The sequence below is a fragment of the Sorex fumeus genome, unplaced genomic scaffold (genome assembly GCF_029834395.1).
Source record: "Sorex fumeus unplaced genomic scaffold, SorFum_2.1 ptg000038l, whole genome shotgun sequence".
Classification (NCBI taxonomy): Eukaryota; Metazoa; Chordata; class Mammalia; order Eulipotyphla; family Soricidae; genus Sorex; species Sorex fumeus.
This window is the reverse complement of record NW_026606095.1, coordinates 1,577,956-1,594,830: the sequence shown is the minus strand read 5'-3', so window position 1 is coordinate 1,594,830 and position 16,875 is coordinate 1,577,956. Positions and strand designations below refer to the sequence as shown.

The window sequence follows — 16,875 nt, the reverse complement described above, 5'->3', positions numbered from 1 at the left end:
GCAAGGGAAGGAACGAGGGCCAGGCTGGTTGGTCTTAGTCGCAGTTTATTCCAATCACACCAGTCTCCTTTCTCTGCCTCTGCCTCCCTTGCCCATTCTACAGTCTCATCATATCTCTCTGGCTGAAGGATTGGGGTAACAATTACACATAGGTGCGGTCACAATCAATAGGGGTAGAATTCTTTCCCTCAGGGAAAGCCGCTCCTAGGACAGATCCTCCTTCAGCAGGACGACCTACCCTAGAGCAGAATCCCATGGGTGTGTTTCTCCTCTCTTTGTCCAACAAGCATATAAGCATATATAATATAAATCATTTTGTATGGATACAGTAAGAAATATCTTAAACTTATAGAATTGCTCTCCTAGGGTCATTTCGACCTCAGACTATAGTGCTCAGGCCAGATAGACTTTCCCACCCCTAGCAGGATCCTAGTTTCTTCGTTACTTTTGGATCATGACAGCATTTGTCTATGATCAAACTCTTAACTTATAGTTAAGAATTGTGGCACTTTGGCCTGGCCCATTTCGATGCCAGGATATCTCACTGCTTACCCTGGGTCCATTCAGTCCCTCGTCGGGACCCTGCCTTTGGGGTGTTAGGAACTAAGGGCAACAGAGGCTTAAGTTGAGAAAGCAGATGCCTGGGAATGAATAATATTCAAAGCCAACTAAATCCTAAGTTACGAAGCATAATGTTAATGGTCTTCCTGTATCCATACAAAAGGGGCATTGCTTTAAAGTAAACTGTTCAGAAGACATAAGGAGAGGAGAAAGGCAATATTTCACTCATACATATAAAATCATAGATTTCTGAGGAATCTAACCTTACAAGTTAACATAGTCTGATTAGGGGGAAAGCTGATTAACTGGTTGGGGAGGAGAGCATAGGGAAGAATTTACAGATAAACAGAATGGATCGGAAATGCCTCAGGAGCACTGTGATGGGTGTAACCAGATAAACCTAAGCTCCTTGTGGAGGAAGGACAAAGCAATGTCATCCTACAACTAAATACCCATCTTCCAAGATCACCACACCATATTTGATGGGGTGTAAATGTGGTGTGAGTCAAGGGAACATCAATAAGGGTGATTAGATGCTGCTCTGAAAGTCTCCATCCCTCTCAGAGAGCCCGGCAAGCTACCTGTGGTGTATTTGATATACTAAAGCCAGTAAAAACAATGAACCTCATTCCCCTGACCCTGAAAGAGCCTCTGATATGGCAGCATTAGGAAGGATGAGCAAGGAGAAGCTGATAAAATCTCAAGGCCAACTAGGCAGCCAAAACGAAGAAGGAATAAAATGACTGTCTGTACTTTCAATGCACATATGCTGGCATAGAAAGCATGCACTGAGAACCTGGTGGTGTATACACAGAAGATCAAGTTCGACATCATTGGTCTGACCAAGACGAGAAGGCATCAATCACATCATGCCACTTTTGACACTGGAAAAGAACTGTTCCTCAGAATAAACAACAAAAGATGCATTGTTGGTGCCGATGTTCTCATTAACACAAACTTGGACATGAGCATTGATTCATTCAAATTTCTAACATCCAGAATGGGACACTTATGCTTGAATAGATGTGCCTCACTGCTGGCAGTTTCTATCTTCGTCGTCTACGTACCAATATCCAACTACGATGAAGCAGAAATTGAGAAGTTCTACTCTCAATTTGATGGAGATGGAGAAGTTCTATAAACATTACCACATCTTCTACAAGATCATTGTCAGTGATTTTAATGCCAAGATAGGACCGAGAAGATCACCCAAAGAACTCCACATTGGGACCCCTGGCTTATAATGAAACGAACAGGGTGAGAGACTGCCTGAGTTCATCATGTTGACAAAAAAACCATCAATGGTAACTCACAGTTCCAGATCGCTGAATCTAAACATTGGGCATGGGAGTCTCTCGGTGGACAATTCCACAACAAAATTGACCACATCATATTCAATCGACGGTTTTGTCTGACTGATGTTGCTGTTGTCCTAAAATTCCAAACGGAATCTGATCATCATCTCCTTCGTGCAAAATTCTACTTCACAAGAGGGGAGAATGGGCTACAATGTTTAGGAAGAGAACTACCAGAATGACCACCAATTGGGAGCTCTTTGGCACTATTACAGCAACATGGGAAGATGCTGTCGTTGACAACATTGACAAATACAATTGCTCCCCCAATATTGTCCGAGGAACACAGAGAGAGAAAAAGGCACAAAAGGATGCCTGTTCGGAAAATCTCGAGCTCATTCACCAACGTGGCTTGCTGTGAGCCCCAGGCAACCACAAGTGAACATCTGAGCTCTCAAAGCAGTGCAGATAAGTGATAAAGGAAGACTTCAGCTAGAGAGCAGCAGAGCAGCAGATGTGGCAGAAGCCAGGAAAAGTATTCACAACACCCACCTGTCCTTTGCTAACTACAAGATGACTGCCCTCCGACGTCCTGATGGATCTACCACATTTTCCAGTAGGGCAATGGAGAAGATTATCCATGACATCTATTCAGATCTCTTTGATAGCCACAGCAACCACCCACATATCAAATTCCACAGGATGTTCGTATCGCCCCCAATGTTCTTCCTTCCAAAATCTGACATGCCATTTCATTGGTAAAGAATCGTACAGCACCCGGTCCAGACAAGGTCAGACCCGAACAGCTGAAGAATCTGCTTTCAGTACTTGTCAATATACTGTCTCAGCTCTTCACACTCTACCTGTCTGAATGCAAGGTTCCATCCCAATGGAAAACCAGCAGGACAATTCTACAGTACAAAAGGCAGACATCCACGACATCGGTAACTATTGCCCAATCTGCCTATTTTTTGTTGTCTACAAGCTGTTCACTCGAATCATCCTGAATAGGATTAGCAGAACAGCAGAACACTAGATGGACAACCATGTGAGCAAGCTTGGTTCTGAAAAGGATTTAGCATGATCGACCATATCCACATGGTGACCAGGTTCACTGAGATTTCTCGAGAGTTCAAGATGCCCCTCTGTGTAACATTCATCGATGTAAAGAAGGCCTTTGATTATGTTGTGACTGAAGCAGTCATTGAAGCCCTAGACAAGCAGAGCATTCAAACTCAGTACGTCAGGATCCTTCATGAGCTGTATTACGGATTCACCACCATGAAATTAATTAGTGTAAATTAATTTGTGTCTTTTTCGTACATAGGAGAGAGTCAGGATAGCTGAGTAACTTCCATCATGCTGTTTGCATTCCTAAGGTTTAGCTAAAATAGGAGATACTGGGAAGCAGAAAAGTGAAATCACTTGGAGAGATTTCCACGAGAAATTAATGTAGATTTAATCATTTTTTGTGGAGAAGATAAGAAAATTAAATATTTTTTTTACTGGGGAACAGATATACTTACATTAAAAAAAGTTTACACTAAGGAGGGGGTGAGTGGGGAAGACTCACCGGCGAAATCCTCAGGCAAGGCTTGCATGCCCGCCCCCACCCGTGGCCTCCAGTGCCCACAAATTCAGCCAAGCTCAGCCATGATCAAGGTGATTCTCATATTCAACAACCCAGGGAAGCCGCGGATCTCCAAGTTCTACCAGCCCTACAGTGAAGATACACAACAGCAGACCATCAGGGAGATATTCTATTTGCTATCTAAGAGAGATGAAAATGTTTGTAACTTCCTAGAAGGAGGATTATTGATTGGATGATCTGACAACAAACTTATATACAGATATTATACAACATTATATTTTGTTTTCTGTGTGGATTCTTCAGAAAGTGAACTTGACATTTTAGACTTAATTCAGGTATTTGTGGAAACAGTAGACAAGTGTTTTGAAAATGATTGTGAACTGGATTTAATTTTCCATGTGAACAAGGTTCACAATATCCTTGCAGAAATGGTGATGAGGGGAATAGTCCTGGAGACCAATATGAATGAAATTGTCGCACAAATTGAAGCACAAAACAAACTGGAGAAATCTGAGGCTGGCTTAGCAGGAGCTCCAGCTTGTGCTGTATCAGCTGTAAAGAATATGAATCTTCCTGAGATCCCAAGAAATATTAACATTGGTGACATAAGTATAAAAGTACCAAACCTGCCCTCTTTTAAATAAAAAAATTTAAAAGGCCACTCCCAGGTAAAATCCAGGGGGGAGAAGTCATCTAAGTTTACCATGCAGTTGTTTACCAAAAATAGAGGAGAGAGGAGTTTTAACTATTGCTCTTGGATTTAAGTCAAGGTACTGTATAGAAGTTGTTTAAATCAGTATGGAAGTTCAGTGTTGCTTTTCTTGCTCAGTGGTTTTAAATAAATTGAGTATCTCTGGTGTAATTTTTCTTTTTCTTTCTAAACTGCATTCCTGTGCCCATCTAAGGCATGCCTCTATGTAGTGGCTACCACAGTATTTCAAAAAGTGTTTGAGATATTTCTTTAAATTATGTACAACCCAAAATGCTGGTGTTTTGTATGGATCACAAGTACAGCATTCCTTAATTCTTTCTGTACTTATCATAATTGTTAAAGAATCAAGTATGTATTGCATGAAAACATGACCTTTTTCTCTTAGTTGAAATAAACTCCAAGGTAACTGGACTTCAAGAGCACCTTTCTGTTTGCCTGATACATACTTTAGCAATATTTTTTTATGATCTTCTGACTCAACAAAGTAAATAAGAGTATATTTTATTACTGTTAAAAAAGTTTACCCTAAATATATTTCAAATGCAACCTCTTTCTAGCCTTAAGGTCCCGCTCATGCAATTAAGCCTTTGTCAAAGACTTATATTGGGCTGGTGCATTTTTGTTGTCCTATGGCTTCAGATTTACAAAGACGGAGTAAGAGCCTTGTTATTCTCAATATGTCATTTTTGACAAAAGGCTTTATGTTAATGAAGTGAATTTTATAGAGCACCTAAATATGCATGCAGAGTTGTTAATCACATTATTTGAGGAATTTTGTAATACACCTAAAGATGCAAACAGGTTGTTAATCACATGATTTGAGGATTGAGAAATTTCTAATCTTCTCCATCCCCCCACCACCTTCTCCTTGTTCATATTGACCATAAACTCCTGCTCAGACTCCCTAGGTGGCATTTGAGTTGATAACCAAGACTGAAGACTTAATTCACTATGGTTACATTATGAATGTTTTATAAAAACCCAAACTATGGATTTTTGGCTGCTTCTGAGTAGTTGAACACAGACTTCAGGGGTGTGTGCAAGAAAAGGTATTGAAAATGTACATCATATCTCCATAGCCTACCTATGCACCTCTTTATCTGGCTGTTCTTGAGTTTTATTCTGTTATAAAAAACCTGTAAGGTAGTAAGTAAAATGTTTTTCTGATTTCAATGGGAAACTTATTCCTTGGGAAGGTGAAATGGATGCAAGGAGGGGTTTATTGGAAATTCTCATCCATCAGCAGCAAAAATATTCAGACTTGCAGTTTGTTTAAAATGGAACTGGAGGAATCTCCTGGACCTAAGATTTGTTTGATCTGGGGAATCTAATATCAGTTCTTGTCGAGAAGGTTAAAACTGAATCAAATAATTGAAGGCAGGACATCGTACTGCATCCAAAGAACTGCAAAGTAAACAGGACCTTCCTTCTCTTTTAATTGGTCTTTCATAACTTTCTAGTGATTTTTTTCTCATCACCATTTAGTTTTTATTTTAATTATCTTTATTATTTTGGGGGTCAAGCCCAGCGATGCTCAGGGGTTACTCCTGGCTGGCTCTTCACTCAGGAATTACCCCTGGAGGTGCTCAGGGGACCATATGGGATGCTGGGAATCGAACCTGGGTCAGCCACATGCAAGGCAAACGCCCTACCTGCTGTGCTATCACTCCAGCCCCTATTTAATTACCTTTAAAAATGTAAGTTTTATTAAGTAAAAATGCTAAATGCTTCCCACTTTCAGATCAGCCTAAAAATCTTTACCTTTTTGTTGCTCACTGTGAAATCACAACATTTAAAAACTTCTGCCAAGGAAAACTTAAAATTGTTTTGTGGCTTCTTCATGCTTGTCAAGGGGGTGGCAGCGAGGTGGAATTTTCTAATACCCTTTCACCACTTAGGACATTATAAGAAACTGTAAGAGCCCCCACCCCTCCCAACCTACATTTTTGACTATCAAAATATGGCCAATATATTATTGGACATGTTTTAAAAACTTTTTAAACAAAAATATATGAGCTACAGGACTCATCTTACCAGGGCTGGGGGTAGCGGGCTGTAGGAAGTGAATTGAGACTTGGGGAAGCGGACACTAGTACAAAGTGTCATGTTGGAAATTTGTATGTATGCACAAAACCCTATCATTAGCATATTATAAATCAAGATTCCAATTTTAAAAATTCAAATGAAAAATAATTTTAAATCATGTTAACAAAATGTGTTCACAGGGAGACACCATCGAACAAGATTTGTATGGAAAGGGAAAATTGTTTTACTTATAATAACAAAGTTATGAATTGAAAGTATCAGTTCAATGGAAGGGAGGGAAGAAGTAGTGAATTATTTAACTAAGAGCAAGATTTCACTAGTCTTGACAAATCAATAAAAGTTTACCAATAATATCAGAAGATTAGGCTCTTTCATAATGTTCTGGGATGAGAAAAATCCAATCCTGTGGTAGTGAGGGTCGGTACTCTAGTGTTTAAGGACAGAAAATAAAACATCATATAAGGCAAGGACTTTACCTGAAAATTGGAAGCAGAAAGTAAGCTATTCATCTATCCAGTGTGGCAGACATTCTCTGTATTCCTATACCTTCCTCTGCTCTCACCCCAGAATCCTTTTTCACCTTTTCTTTCTGCCTTGTACCTGGAAATTGACCTGTCCATAAACATCACTGAAGTACTTTATTCTCTGCCTTCTTGCTATGTTTGGCCCTTGGAGGCACTGCTAAGAGGACAAGAAGAAAGTGAAAGGACAGAATTTTTCACTACCCTGTCCAGCCTAGTAATAAGAGGATGAATGAGACCTGAGAAAGAATTTCATCACAGCTTCTGATTATTCATAATATACTAACAAAACTGAAGTCATTTCTTTTCTTTCACCATAATTAGACCATAAAGTAGTTCTATATACTTTATTAAAGAATTAATTATCTCAAAAAATGGGGTCAGAGCAATAGTACAGTGGGTATGATGCTTTCACTGCATGTATCCAACCTGGGATGGATCCAACCCCAACATCCCATATGGTTTCCTGAACCTTCCAGGAGTGATTTTGAGCATAAACAAGGAATAGACCCTGCACCCAACCAGGTGTGGCCCATAAACAGAAACAAACAAAAAATACCTCATACAGTGTCAATTTTTATCACCTCACATCATCAAAGCAAGTGACTTGATCAGTTCAGATTAAGGGGTTGATGGAAAGTCAGCAAAGAACTTGAAGGAAGAAGTGTAAAGAAGGGTCTAGCAGAAATATAGAGAAACTCATCACCCAAAGTTGAGTATGCATTCTTTTCCAGTACACACAGGATGTTTTCCAAGATAGACAACATGCTATGTCACAAAACATTTCTCCATAAAAATCAAGAAGGTAGAAATACTATTTACTATATTCTCATACCACAATGCTTTGAAAATGAAAATCAACCTCAACCATATATGGGGAAAAACTCAAATACTTGGAAATTAAATTAAAAATAAAAAAAATATATTTTCTCAAGTAAAATGAGACCATTAAAAATAGAATCTCTAAAAATAAAGATAAATGGCAAGGGAGTAACATATAGTCAAAAGCAACCAAATTGTAGAGTTACTCTATACAGCTGAGCTTAACTAGGAGGGCTTAGCAGTGGATTTGAGGAGTCTTTGGGACATTGCTGGAAGGAATCAGGCAGCTACTGGTGGATGGGGTGTTGGGATGATGTATGCATGAAGCCATCATTAAAAGTGTTGTAAATTATGGCACCTAAATAAAAATGGGGAGAAATTTTAAAAGGATAATGGGAGATACTTCAAAATGGTGGTGTGATTTTCTCAATCTATTATTACAATCTAAAGCTTAGCCTTACGTCTACTCTTGACTACAATTTAAAATCCCTTTTGTTGTTTACTGTTCAAGAAAACTGAACTTCCATTTCTCCTATCCTTATAGTATCTTGACTTTGTCATATAGAAGCCTTATTTTCATTTCCAAAATAGAATTCCTGATGCATAAACACTATACAGATTTTAATAAGTATCACACCCAGAAGGGCCTAAGGAGCACTCCAAAGGTCATCAGCTTGGCAGTTCAAATGCGCAGGTCTACCACTGTGTACTTTTGAGTCTGACACTGCTGGGGGCAACCAGGCTCACTGAATTACTAGGGAGAAGATCATGGCAGTACCATGATCAGACTCAGAGCCTCACAAATGTGAAACATGTATCCTAACTCTGACTCATATTCCAAGCCCAACCAAGCACTACTTTAAAAATTAACATAATAGTTAAATTAACAAGAGTTCATTTAAATTAACAAAGAGAGAGTTAAATTAACAAAGAGTTAAATTAACATTTTCAGGTTTAACTTGTTGGTTCTTTAAAATTTTTGCCTCGTCCTTCCTCTTTCTTTGCTTTTAAACTACAAAATTATTTTTGTGTGTTTGTTTTGTTTGGGGGCCACACTTGGCACTGCTCTAAGACTTACTCCTGGCTCTGCAATCAGGGATCACTCCTGGTGGAGCTCAAGGGATCATATAGGTTGTCTGGGATTGAGACTGGGTTTGCTGCATCAAGGCAAACACCCTACCTGCTGTGCTATCTCATCAGCCCTAAAACAGATTTATTCTTCATTACTTGTTGATAAAATCAAGGGAGGATTATTATCCAATACCTCAGAAAACCAAATACTCTCACCAGTCATAGCAAAAAGAGAAAAGCTCTTAATAAGAACTAGAGTTCAAGGAGTCAGCAGCCATACTGAAATGTAACTCTTAGTTCTTTGTGTCAGGAAATATTTTTATCCAGGTAGGAGAAGGGACTTGAAATCTCTATCTTGAAAAATTCCTAAAAGAGTGGGAGACTTGTTTAAGGAGAAACTGAGGTGAATTTCAGGATAAAAAAGATGGGAGTCTTGAAGAAATGCAGTAGGGTTGGAATAAACATGTTTGATGATATGTATTCTGGGTACTTCCTGCTAAAATGTAATTTGTTGCAGCTTTTACATTCCTGTGGTTGTTTTGAAGGTAAAGGCAAGAAAAACAGAGAGAATAATGTCTGAGTTTCTAGTTATTCCTTTCTGAAAAACAGTGAACGAGTTGTGATATTTTGTCTAACCCAATTTACCCATGTCATTTTTTTTATCATTCCTGTTTCTTTAGGGCTATGTTAGGTTGCCCTGTTCATTTTGGTTTCGATGACAAGTTATAGACATTAGAACTATGGTTTTAATGATGAGTTTTAGACATAAATCGGAAAACTTAACAACTATAATTATCTTCTGGTCTAGAGCAATAATACAGCAGTTAGGGCACTTGTCTTGCATGTAAGTTGACCCTGGATTTGATCCCCCACTCCCCATATTTTCCCTGAGCCTTCCAGGAGTGATCACTTGGTGCAGAGCCAGTACTAAAACTGGAGCACTACTGGGTTTGTCCTGAAAGAAATAACCAAACAAAAAAGAAATGTAGTTATCTTTTATATTCTGTGATGACTTTGAGTCATAAGTAAATGAGTTTATGTTAGAAACATGTGTAAATAGGATTAAGTTTCCATACCGACTGTGCTTATGAAGTATTGATAAGAATGATCTTATCAATAAATCAATGCTGAAAATTGTTTGTGAGCATGCATGCACACACACAAGTGATGTATGTGTGTTTGTTACTGTGTTTGGAATCAGAGAGAAAGTACAACGGTGTGCTGCTGGTCCTTGTGTTCATGGAGGAAAAATAAATACATAGAAATATAACTAATAAGAAGCAAAAGAAGGGAGAATTTCCAAAGACACATCTGCACTATTCCTGCAGGCAGCTGTTCAAGTATGTTAGATGATGCTGGAAAAGCCATTGAAAATTCCCAGTGGGCTCTATATAAATCTCTTTCGTTCTGGGGTCATCCTTTAGTCTCTATAAGGCAGGAGGAGCCTTCATCAGAGACTCTTTGCGTGTCTCTGTTTATGTGAGTTTTTATCCTTTTGCCAAGAACCCTGTCAGATGAAGAGCAAACCACATTTACCTGTAACTGCCTTATGCTGGCTCGTGATGCCTAATCTTTTTTATTGATCCTACTTGATGCTTTCTGGAGACTATTGATTTTCTTGGCTGTCAGTTTGTGGCCTTGCCTCCTTAATGTTTATTTAGACCAGTCTCCATAAATTGCTTCTGGTACTGAGGGCGAGGGAGGCAGCAGGAGGTCAGGGGTGCATGTATAGTTGTCCATAAATATAAATCACAGCCTTTGTTCTTTGTTGTTTGTGAACACTGTTTGCAAGGTGAATAAAAAATGGAAGTATTCCGCTAAAATGTGGGGACGCCATTATGAATTCCCCTGTGTGACTATCTTTTTCTTTTTTTTTCCTATTGCTGTCTAGCATTCAATTTTCTGAATCCTAATGGTACCCCTTGTTGTCTACTCAAACATGTAATGTTTCTTTTGTTAAAGTAGGGGAGATAAAAGTGAAGGCAATGCTTGTTTGCTAGCATAGAACTGTACTTTTGAATACAGGTGGTTGGTTTCTCCTCCCCACCAACAAACACCAAAATTGCTTTTATCAACAAAAGCATATACATATGTATATCTATAAACATATGATGCACATATTATATGTGTATATGTACATATACATATATATACATATATATACATATATATGGGCTGGAGCAATAGCACAGCGGTAGGGCATTTGCCTTACAAGCGGCCAACATGGCCGACCCAAGTTCGATTCCTCTGCCCCTCTCGGAGAGCCTGGCAAGCTACCGAGATTATCTTGCCCGCATGGCAGAGACTGGCAAGCTACCCGTGATGTATTCTATATGCCAAATACCGTAACAAGTCTCATGATGGAGATGTTATTGGGCCCGCTCGAGCAAATTGATGAACAACGGGAGGACAGTGACAGTGAAAGTGTGTGTGTGTGTGTGTGTGTGTGTGTGTGTGTGTGTGTTCAAAGTATCTGGAAATATTTACAACACAATCAAGGAGTTGACAGCACCTGGTTGAAGAAGTGAACCAGTACAGAACTTCTAATAAAGCATATCGGGCTTTTCTATTTTGATAAGAACCACAGCGAGTGGAAAAGAACCTTCAAGGTACAGCTCATGAGCGGCAGGTTCTAATATGGGGTTTGAATGGTGAAGTGCAGGAAGTCCCTGTATCTTCAATGCCAGTGGACAAGGCCAGCTGCGCACAAGACAAAATGGAAAATTGTTGCAAGCATGTGGCTGCTCTGCTATAAATAATTCAAGGGCATGTCCTGCACAATCCAAGGGAAAAGCCCCACAGCTCATTATAACTGTGAGTCAGTAGGTGGCTAGATCCTTAAATCACTAGAAAATAGTTTGCGACAACTAAGAATTTTTTTCTCCCCTGCCCTAGTAGACCTCATAGTGACTATGAAGGTACAAGTGGTTCCCCCGAGGCCAGGAGGACAGCAATCAACAGAGAGGCAGCCCTGGCCACTACTCCCTCACTTGAAGCAGGAAAATCAGGCACAGACACAATGTGAAAATAAATCATCATGAAAAGGAGAAGCATCGTCAAGATAGAAAAGGAAGTACCCTCCAGAAATCACCTGATGAAATAGCTCCCTTGATTTAACTGTCTCAATTTTAATTTATCTTTCCCTTCCTTTAATATGGGATAGTAGCTTGGAACTTCTTGATTGATCTGACCAATTTTATTCCATATACTTCTCTCAAGGCACATACTCCTGTGCTCTCTGGTATTTATTTTATGATCTATAGAACTCCCTGGACCCATAATTTAATTTAATTTATTTATTTTGGTTTGGAGTTACACCTGCTCTGGACTCAGGAATTACTCCTGTTGATGCTCACAGGATTTTTTGGGATGACAGGAATGGAAACCAGTCTGGCCACATGCAAGGGCCCTACACATTATTGTTACTCTGACCCAAAGACTTCATAGTGTTACATGTTTTTTTTTTCATCTTCTACATTTTAAAGTACAAATTTCTCTCATTAATTAAGGTAAAAGGTAAAGGTAAAGGCCCTCCCGTTGATCGTCGATTTGCTCGAGCGGGCCCAGTAACGTCTCCATTGGAGACTTTGTTGTTACTGTGTTTCCCATTATTTACATTTGATGCTTTCTCATGAGTCTGGATATATTTGGTCAATTTATGGTAATAATTAAATTTTCTTTTAACAGACCTTTATTATTTAGGGCTTATCTCTGGTTCATGGTGCCCAGTGGAATTTTGAAGCTCTTCTTTGTGATTTCCTTTCTAGCAGGGGTTGAAGGATCCAGGTTGCTTTCACCTTGACACCATCACATTACAAACATTTTCAGAAGCCAGAGACATAGTACAGCAGGTAGGACAACCTTGCATGTGGTCAACCAAGTTCAATCTCTGGCACCACATATGTCTCACAAGCACTTTCAGGAGTAATTCCTAATGCAGAACCAGGAGTAAGCTGGTAAGGCCCTCAAACCATACACACACACATATATGCGCATATATATATATATATATATATATATATTACTATTTCCAAGTCGCCTAAAGTACAATTAAGAAATTTTAAGGAAGGGGGGCGGGTGAAGAGATGATTACGACACTGTAGCACTGTCCTCCCGTTGTTCATCTATTTGCTCAAGCGGGCACCAGTAACGTCTCAAAACAAATTGTGAGACTTGTTGTTACTGTTTTTGGCATATTGAATATGTCACAGGTAGCTTGCCATGTGGGCAGAATACTCTCGGTAGCTTGCTGGGCTCTCTGGGAGGGGTGGAGGAATCGAACCCGGGTCGGCTGCATGCAAGGTAAACACCCAAAGAATTCCACTTCTTTTATTTGAAATCACCAATTGGTCACGAAGAAAAATTCATTTACCAGAAGGTTAATGTAGATTCTTTATTGAGTCCATCAATGTATTGATAGATATGATAATAATAAATGGTACTTTTACATTCTCTTAACAATATAACAAAATAACATTCTCTTAAAAATATAACAAATATTTACATTCAGTAAAAATACAAAAGGTATACAGAGGCACTGTCTTTCTAAAAGACATAAGTTTAACAGGTATCAAATAATAGGAGACAAATATTGCTTGTTACAGGATACTTTACAATCACTGAATTGTGCAGTATAATTGCTGTTGATTATTTTGACTGTGCAGTTTTTTTGTCTTTTACTGATAAGCTCACATTTCAATTTTAAAAGATCAAGCATAACTTCATTTTGTATATCAAAAATAAAGAAGCATTAAGAAAGCACAACAAAAGGTGAAGCTAAAGCACAATAAAAGCTAGAGATGATTACAATGGGTAAGAAACTTGCTTAGCATGTAGACAACCTTGCTTTGATGCCTGACACCTCGTTTGGTCTCTTGAGCCCCACTAGGAGTGATCCCTGAGAACAGAGCCCAGAGTAAGCCCTGAGCACCCGCCTGGAGTAGTTCAGAATACCAAAACAAAACAAAAAAAAAATGGAGACAAATAGAATGCAGACAAAGTGATTTTATAGCCTGGTCTGGAAATGTAGCACCTCATAAATTTAATACTGTATCACTGTATCACTGTCATCCTGTTGTTAAATCGATTTACTCGAGCAGGCGCCAGTAATGTCTCCATTTGTTCCAGACCTGAGATTTTAGAAGCCTCTCCTTATTCGTCTTTCCTAACACTTCCATATTGGAGACTCTTTCAGGGTCAGGGGGATGTGACTATTATTGTCACTGTTTTTGGCATATCATATATGCCATGGGGAGCTTGCCAGGCTCTGCCGTGCAGGCTAGATACTCTCGGTAGCTTTTCAGGCTTTCAGATGCATATATATGCATATATACATATATATATATTTCTTTCTATAATTTGTTGCCTATTGTCTGAACCCCATCAAATATGGTGTGATAATAATGGAGAATGGATAAGGAGTGTCTTATGATATGTCCAGGAATATGTTCACTCATATGTGAGGCTTGATCCGAATGTGTGGAAAATGGCTTGGAGCATGATGGCGGTTGGGTAGTGGAGGTCGGCTGCAGGGACTGGGTCCCTTGGGGGAGTGGAGGCTCTCACTGCCCCCTCTGGGGCACCCCAAGTGAAAACAGCCTGGTGCAGAGTACAGTGACATGGTTATGGGGGCCTCATTTTATGCTCCCTTCTGGGAGAAGTAGCCATGAGTTCTGGAGGATGGTCAAATAGGAGATTATCTGGCGAGGCAGGAGGTGGCTTATGTGTGTGACTCCTGGGTCACCAGAGACTGGGGCAAGCAGGCAGAAGATCTCTGCCCCTGGGTCCCATTGAGCTCAGAGTCCAAGGTCACAAAGTTCCTCATTACCTGTGTTCTGTGAGACCTCACTCATGAGTGAGGCTTGGCCTGAGCATGTGAAAAGCATCCTGGAGCATGGAGGTGGTTGGGTAGTGGTGGTCAACTGCCGAGGCTGGGTCCCTTGGAACAGGGAGGGTATATATATATATATATATATATATATATATATATATATATATATCACTTGTATTACTTGTCATTCCATTGCTCATGGATCTGCTTGAGCAGGTACCAGCAACGTCTCCATTCATTCCTGTCGAAAACTAGTGTAGCCTAATGGCATATGCTAGCTCCAGGAACACGAAGAGCCTCAAGCAGATCATTCGGGGTCTTAACAAAGAAGTGCGACCATCTCTTAGGTGGGCAGCCAGGCATTCTTTTGATGTCCCATGGAATCCAGTCGGTAACAGCTCAAGTTCAGCAGTCATCTTCAAATTGCATTACGTGTCTGACCCACCTGACTTTTGACACCTTGGCAAACGAGACAGCGTTGCTGATTCTTGATCATCAATGGAGGTTGGAATTCTGGATTCTTTCTCTCACTTGGGTGAAACGTGATATTCCAAGCATAACTCTTTCAATTCCTCTTTGGGAGATCCGAATAGTGTTCTCATCCTGTTTTCGTAGGGCCCAGGTCTCTGAGGCATATGTTAATGCAGGAAGAACAGTGGAGTCGAAAAGATGTGCCTGAAGCTTGAGGTTCTTTGTCCTCTTAACAAGTTCTTCAACGCTCTTGAAGGCGTTCCATGCCACTCTCTTCTTCCTGTGCAGCTCAGGTGCCAGTTCTTTCATCACGTTTATATATTTATTATTTAATATTATTTAATATTTATAAATATCACTTAAAATATTTATACTTTTATAAATAATATAAACATAATTTATATACATTAAATATATATTTATCTAAAATAATTGTGTTTATGTATCTGAAATAATAGTAAATGTAACTTATATATTTATTTATGTAAATAATTGTGGCCATCATTGGCATTACTGGTGAGCTATGAGCCTTAGAGAGCCGTGAGCACTGTGCTGGGTGACTATGGTGGTCCCCAGAATCACAGAACTGAAACAGCACCATGTTCTCTGGCCTTCACACCTGCTGGCCCTTCTGGCTGATAATTGCTCAGATTTTCCTGAGTCCCTAAGAGCAATACAGGCGATAAAAGCAAAGAAACAGAAATTTGAATAAATTGCAGTTTCATTTCTTATCCGTATGTGAAAATTTAAGATTATAATTTTCATAAGCACTATAGAAATTAGAATTTTTTAGTTTAATATAGAGTTTGCTCGAGCGGGCCCAGTAATGTCTCCATTGGAGACTTTGTTACTGTGTCTGGCATATCAAATATAGAGTTATATTAGAATGGTTTTGCTTAAATCTGGTATAAAGAAACCTTTATTAAAGTAGCAAAAATGTAAAAGTAAAAGTTCTGGGACTAGAGATAGTCCAGCAGGTAGGGTGTTTTCCTTGTATGCAACTGACCCAGATTCAATCTCCAGCTTTCATATGGTCCCCTAAGCCCAAAAGGAGTAACTCCTGAATGCAAAGTCAAGAAGAAGCACCAAACACTGCTGAATGTGGCCCACCCCCTGCCCACCCCAAAATCAAACTTGGCAGTTTTGACAATAAAGTTTTAGAATCCTATTATGTATAGTTTCCATAATTAAGACTAAAAACAATATTTCATATATATACATAATATAGCACTGTCGCTGTCACTCCCGTTGTTCCTTGATTTGCTAGAGTGGGCCCAGTAAACATCTCCATTGTGACACTTGTTACTGTGCTTGGCATATTGAATACATCACTTAAAATATAGCTTGCCCAGCTTTGCCATGTGGGGTGAGATACACTAGGTAGCCTGTCAAGCTTTCCGAGAGGGGTTGAGGAATTGAACCTGGGTCAGCCAGGTTGGCCACATGCAAGACAAATGCGCTACCTGCTGCGCTATCGCTCCAGCTCATACATTATGTCACTGTCACTGTCCTCCCATTGTTCATCGATTTGCTCGAGCGGGCCCAGTAACGTCTCTGTTGGAGAATTTTGCTGTTACTGTATTTGGAATATCATATACATCACGGGTAGCTTGCCAGGCTCTGCTGTGTGGGCAAGATACTCTCGATAGCTTGCCGGGCTCTCCGAGAGGGGCGCAGGAATTGAACTTGAGTCGGCCATGTTGGCTGCGTGCAAGGCAAACACCCTACCACTATGCTATCACTCCAGCCCCTATATATATATATATATATATATATATATATATATATATATATCAGAGGTGGCATGGATGTGAGGAGGAAGGAACCTTCATCCACTGTTGGTGGGAATATTGACTGATACAGCCTCTTTGACAATGTGGCAACTTCTCATAAAACTGTGAATTGAGCCTACAGGTCATATATATATGACCAGAAATTCCACTTTCCACTTTTTC

At 39.6% G+C, this 16,875-nt stretch overlaps 1 protein-coding gene across 1 annotated transcript; it reads left to right on the top strand.

Moving 5' to 3' along the window:
* The first annotated feature begins 3,509 nt into the window (after positions 1-3,509).
* Positions 3,510-4,096, top strand: LOC130028039 (AP-3 complex subunit sigma-1-like). Its single transcript, XM_056118791.1, has 2 exons — positions 3,510-3,579; positions 3,772-4,096. Exons 1-2 carry the CDS (start codon positions 3,510-3,512, stop codon positions 4,089-4,091), a joined length of 390 nt encoding a protein of 129 aa, XP_055974766.1. The 3' UTR covers positions 4,092-4,096.
* Positions 4,097-16,875: the final 12,779 nt, after the last annotated feature.